At 38.5% G+C, this 5894-nt stretch overlaps 1 protein-coding gene across 1 annotated transcript in view; it reads left to right on the forward strand.

Moving 5' to 3' along the window:
- The window catches only part of frmpd2 (FERM and PDZ domain containing 2), a 22249-nt gene extending 16587 nt beyond the window's left edge, over positions 1 to 5662 (forward strand). The window contains exons 25-30 of the mRNA XM_036217036.1: positions 509 to 704; positions 2176 to 2390; positions 3840 to 3906; positions 4357 to 4537; positions 4600 to 4666; positions 5487 to 5662. Of these exons, the coding sequence (XP_036072929.1) occupies positions 509 to 704; positions 2176 to 2390; positions 3840 to 3906; positions 4357 to 4397 (519 nt within the window). The 3' untranslated portion in view covers positions 4398 to 4537; positions 4600 to 4666; positions 5487 to 5662. The remainder of the gene's footprint in view (positions 1 to 508; positions 705 to 2175; positions 2391 to 3839; positions 3907 to 4356; positions 4538 to 4599; positions 4667 to 5486) is intronic.
- Positions 5663 to 5894: the final 232 nt, after the last annotated feature.

The following is a 5894-nucleotide window of genomic DNA, read 5'->3' on the forward strand; positions in this document are numbered from 1 at the left end:
ACGGCGTGAACTTCAGCGGGTTGACCTACCAACAAGCCGTGGAGAGTCTGAGTCAAACTGACGAGGTGAACCGCCGCTCAACACGTTTGTGACCTCAAAAAAAGAGAAATCAGACATTTTACTGAACACCAAAACTACCGGGGACTAAGAGAGGTGTGATTGTTTCCTCGTCTGTCCAAGATTTCCTTCATCTTTTCCCTAACAAACTTTAAATAAAAATGTTTGAATAGATTTCCATTCAAACACATTTTGCACCAAACCTCTTCCTACTGTAGGGGGCGACATACACTAGTGAGTAGTAGAAGAAGAGGCCACACGGTCAGACGGCTCTGCAGAAAGTTTGTTTTTCCCTCAGGACCTGAGATGACAGACAAAACGCCAAAACAGGCTTCACTCACGGTTAAGCTGAGGGTTCAAAACCCGACAGATTGAACAGAAATCTGTTCGTTTTATGAGGTTGACTTGAAATCAGAGCTTCTCGTTTGAAGGTTCGCTGATTTTCCTGCAGGTGGTCGGCCTGGTGGTGGAGCGGGAGTCGGCCAACCTGCCCCGAGTCTCCGTGAGCGCCGAGTCCAGCAGCATCATGTCCAATCAGAGCCTGAGTCCGGCTCGCCGCCACCTCCGCCTCAACAGCAGCTCCACCATCAGCAACTCGCCGAGCTCCACGAGCGAGCGGACCAGAGACTTCAGCTTCGTCACCGACGGTGAGAAGTTCCAGTATAAGTCATGAGCTGCGACGGAGCAAACGCTGACGGTCTTCTTCCTCTGACGATGAAAGATCGACTTTTCCAAGAATAGATGCAAAGTTTTAAAGTAAATTTGGTTTAAAAAACTGCAAATCTTTGTTTTAGAGTAATTGTAAATCAATTAAAAATAAAAAGTAATTTTCAACACAAAAGCAGTTTTTAAAATTTGTGTAACGTTACATTTCTGCCAATAGTGGGTGCTTTTTAGCAACTTGGACCTTTTTAGCCCCGCCCACCTTTTTCTACAGTCGTTTAGGTCAGAAATGTCAAACTCAATAACTGTAAACGCTGAAGCTGATAGATGAAAATAGTGGTGCTGATAGCAAACTGAAATATTAGTGAAATGCAGAATTTAGCCTAAAAACCTAAAAGCCTGAATTAGCCAAAACAGCTAGCATGTAGCTGAAATATTAGCTGAACTCAGAAACAGCCTAAAAAAATCTTAGTAAATGACAAAATAGTCCAAAAAGCTGCAGAATGACAATTTTTAAAACTTTAAAACTGTAACTTTTCAACATAATTATAAATAATAAAAATGCAGGAATATTATTCCAGAATAAATCAACTTAAACCTTAAATAACTTTAATATTTTACTCTCTATAAAAATATATTTTGTCAAAATTATACAAGTAAGAAATAAGATAACATCGGGTCATTAATAACAATAAAATGATCTGGAGGGCCGGATCCGGCCCCCGGGCCTTGACTTTGACATGTGCTCTGGGTTTTTTCATTCACCAAATTCACACTGTTACATAAAATGTGAAACATCCAGATTCCGATCCAGCGATCCTCCTTCAGAGCTGTTGGTTTCGTTTGGACCGGATCCTAAGCTGCTCGGACTGAGCGGAAAACTTTAATGAGGAAAATCCGGGGAATCAAAGCCTTTGTTTGCATCGGAGTCTGTAAAAATAGTCCTTTGACCTTTCACACCTTCCTCCCGCCTCTTCTCCCATGGCTCCACCCCCACAGGAATCCTGATCCCTTTAGCTTTTTACTGTTTCTCCTAGAGGACAACTTTTCCTATCAGGTGATAATTCAGGCTGTGGTGGGAGTATAATGATAAGGGAAATATTGTTAAAACTCACTGAGACTTCCTTTTTATTACCGACCCACCAAACAAGTTAGTCATAGCACAGAAATACAACCATATATGAAGTAAAACGGCATTTATATGTAAAACTCTGCTGCTGAATCCATTTGAAATGTTTAAACCTGGTAATGTCGGATCATAAAATGATCTGAGAAGCTTCTTACTGTTTATTTTACTAATTTAATATCAATAACCATCATGTGTTATCAATAAATAATCAAAGAAATGTCTGATCAGTAATGTTGTAATGACCATCAGCTCCAGCAGGGGGCGACAAACTCAAACTGAGAGGTCAGAGCTCCTCATGAATGAACCTCCCGCCCCTCCCTCTCCAGAAAACACCCAGGAGGTGACCCTGACCAAGAGCTCCAACAGCCTGGGCTTCAGCTTCCTCATGTGCGAGCTGGACCCGCCCACCCGCGACTTCAGCAGCATGGTCCGGATCAAGCAGCTGTTCCCGGGCCAGCCGGCGGAGCGGAGCGGCCGGATCCGGGAGGGCGACGTCCTGCTGGCCGTCAACGGACAGTCCCTGAAGGAGCTGTCCTACCCGGTTCGTTCAGCGTCAAACGAAGCTTTGGGTCTGTGACGTCATCACAGGAAGGAACATAAAGACGGAACATGTCAGAATAAAGTCATGAAGATGGAAAAAAGTTCAATTGAAAATGAGATTTTCATCATTTTCCAAAGAAAGAGTCAAAACTTTTTTAAAACAAAGTAAGAAACAGGCCGTGTTTGAGATTAAAAACATTAAATATGTGTGACATTTATTTAGGAGAAACTGAGTTTTTTTGTTAAATTCTGACTTTTTAAACTACCTTAATAACTTTACTCCTATAAATTATTGAATTTATTTTTCATGATTTTACAACCTTCTTTCTCACAGAATTATGACTTTTTTACTTTATTTTTGTACTGTTAGTTTTTTCTAGTGCAATTTTGACTTCTCCTCATTCTATATATTTAAAAACTTTTGATTTTTTTAAACACAATTTTATGAATTTATTTGTGTAAAAGTTTGACTTCCTTTTCTGATATTTTTACAAATTTATTTGTGTTCAATTTTAAATTCTTAGAAATAACTTTACAACATTATTCTTGGAAAATTTGCCTGTTTTTCTTCACTATAGTAAGCCTTTTTTTACCTTACAATTTAGATTTTTCATAATTTAAAAGAAAAATAACCATATTTTAAATAATTTTACAACTTTACTTCAGTCAAATTTAGATTTTTTTCATAATTTTACAACTTTCTTCTGTTAAAATTTTTACTTTTTCCTAGTAATTGTTCATCTTTATTCTTCTAAAATGAAGTATTTCTTCCCCCATAATTGTTTGACTTCATTCTCTTTTTCCTCATAATTTACATTTTTATTCTCGTTGATTTTGAATCATAATTTATTACTTTTTTCTGGTAAAACTTTGACTCTTTTGCCCTGAATTGACAAATTAATTCCTTAACTTAAGTTTATTTTCTTCTTTTATGTACAAATCAACAAAGACTCAAACCGATTCAAAAGATGTAAACCAAAACAAACCGTCACAAACCGTTTACACAGAAACGATGTTTCAAACAGGCGTCAAACTTTAAACTTCTGTTCTGAGCTGAACCTTCTGACCCACACAGACCATAATATTCTTAGATCACACCAAAAGTTGTTTTTTCCTCTTTTTTGAATTGTTTTTTCCACGACTTAAGAAAACATCTTACAGAAGATTTTAGCGTTTTTTAAACCGTTAAAGAACTGGATCTGAGGTCAAATTTAGATTTGAATTAAATTCAGTAAAAACCTAATTTGGTAAATAATTGAAGAAACTGTCATGTTTAATTTAATGTGTCAAAAATGTGATTTTTTAATTAAATCCTCTTTTGTTTTTGTTCTTCTTGAACTCCAAACTCCTGATTTGAGTCATTTCCTTTGTGGGAACGTTCTGGATCCTCTTGGATCTCAGGAATGAGACTCCTGGTTCTGATGGTTTCTGTCATTTTCCGTTTGTGCAGAAAGTCCTGAAGCTCTTCAAGACCTCCCCCCCTGAAGTCCGGCTGAAGCTCTGCCGACCCCCCCCAGGTAAAGACGCAAAGACTTCTGGGAGAAAAGAATGACCTCCATCCGGATGAAGTTCTTGCTGAGTTCATGATCTCAAGATTTCTTGATATTCCTGGATTATCTCAGAATCTTTTCGTCAGACGTTCTGTGGACTCAAACAGTCAAACGGGAGGCGGCGGTATCATGATATGGGACTACAGAAGCAGAAAGAGAGCAGACGGTTCTGCTGCAGAAAAATGATCCAAACCCAAAAAAATAGTGAATTTCAAAACATAAAACCGTCTTAATCCAATTCTGGAGGTTCTTTTTTACGTCGATCAAACTGGAAAACGTTAAAGATTCTTCAAGAAAAACGAGAGAAAACAGATTCTTAACAGATTAGATCATTACTGTAAAGATTGTCGATTATTTAGATGTAATTCAGAAGGAGACTTTTTCACGGTTCACTGTGTCTGTCCGGCGTTTCTTCAGGGATCCTTCCCTCCGTGGATCAGTTCAGCGGACAGGATTGAGGTTCTGCAGAACAGCAGAGGAACCAGGAGAACCAGCAGAACCGGCAGAGAGTTTCTGCTGAAGCTGGAGGACGACGGAGACGGTCAGACGCAGCGAGACGCTCAGACAGAATCTGCAGACAGGAAGTGGAAAACAAAAGGTAGACGTCAAAATTTCTGAGGTTTAAGATAAAATATTTACCTTTTTAATGTTTTTGTTTAGGAAAGCATCAATAAAAGGAGAGAAAAGAGACGGAGGCTGAAATATGACGATGGAGATCAATTATCAGGTGAGTGTCTGAATATTTAAATATGTAGTAAATCACACTTTTGGATACTTAGATTTTAGGATGTAGAAGATCAACTCTGATCATCTTTGAATCTATTTTCAAAGCGTTCCTGGTGGAATTCTAATTATGCCGATTTTAGACTTACATTTTCTTAAAGTGTCCTTTTTTTTTAGGAAATTCAGTAGAAAATGTACGTCTGAGTTGCGGAGCGACCCCGCCCCCCCTTCCTCTCTCCTGTTTTAAATTGTATTTTTTCCTGATTCACAACAATCTGAATAAATAAATCCGTAATTTTCATTTCATATGTCCTCTGCCATCAAAAGCATCATTTAATGGAGCTTTTTGGATTAATTTGGCATTAACTAAGATTTTTCCAGCTATTCTCGAGTTAAGCTAATATTTCAGCTACATGCTAGCTGTTTTGACTAACTTAAGTTCTTTTTTTAAATTTTTTTTTTAGGCTAATTTGGCATTTCGCTAATATTTTAGCTGGCTAGCAACTTTAGCGTTTTTAGCTATCAATTTCAGCATCTTCAGCCTCAAATTCAGCTTCCAGCATTCACACTAGTATTATCACAGGTAATGCTGTATATCTGGTTCATAAATGTGTTAAAAAGTTACGTTTTTAAAGTTTTAAAAGTGTAGTTTTAGTGTTCTGTAAACGTTTATCCTGTTCAGGTGTGTTTTGGATTTTGGTCTCTTTGGTCCCTGATGTAGATGAACACACTCTCCACCAGGTGGCAGCATTTCCCCACATTCACTGATCGTCTGTGACAGGAAAAGATGCAGATTTAATGTTATTGTTTTTCTCTCTTCACAGAAAATCGATCAAATCCTTCTGGAAAAGTGAAAGGACGACAAAAACAAAGCGTTTGTGTTTCACTCTGAGGAATTTTCCCTAAATAAAACTTTTTTTTCTTATTCCAGTGCTCTCTTTTCGTTCTTTACAGTCACACTTTGAGCCTAAGCTGTTAAACTGAGTTTGACCTGAATATGGATGATCTGTTCCCAAACGGCCGGTTAATGTGTGGACAAACTGGGCACACAAACGCACACCAACGCACACAAACGCACACAGACTCACACAGACTCACACAGACTCACACCGACTCACACAGACTCACACAGACTCACACAGATACACACAGACTCACACCGACTCACACAGACACACACCGACTCACACAGACACACACCGACTCACACAGACTCACACAGACTCACACCG

This window comes from Oryzias melastigma, linkage group LG19 (assembly GCF_002922805.2).
Source record: "Oryzias melastigma strain HK-1 linkage group LG19, ASM292280v2, whole genome shotgun sequence".
In the NCBI taxonomy this organism is placed as follows: domain Eukaryota; kingdom Metazoa; phylum Chordata; class Actinopteri; order Beloniformes; family Adrianichthyidae; genus Oryzias; species Oryzias melastigma.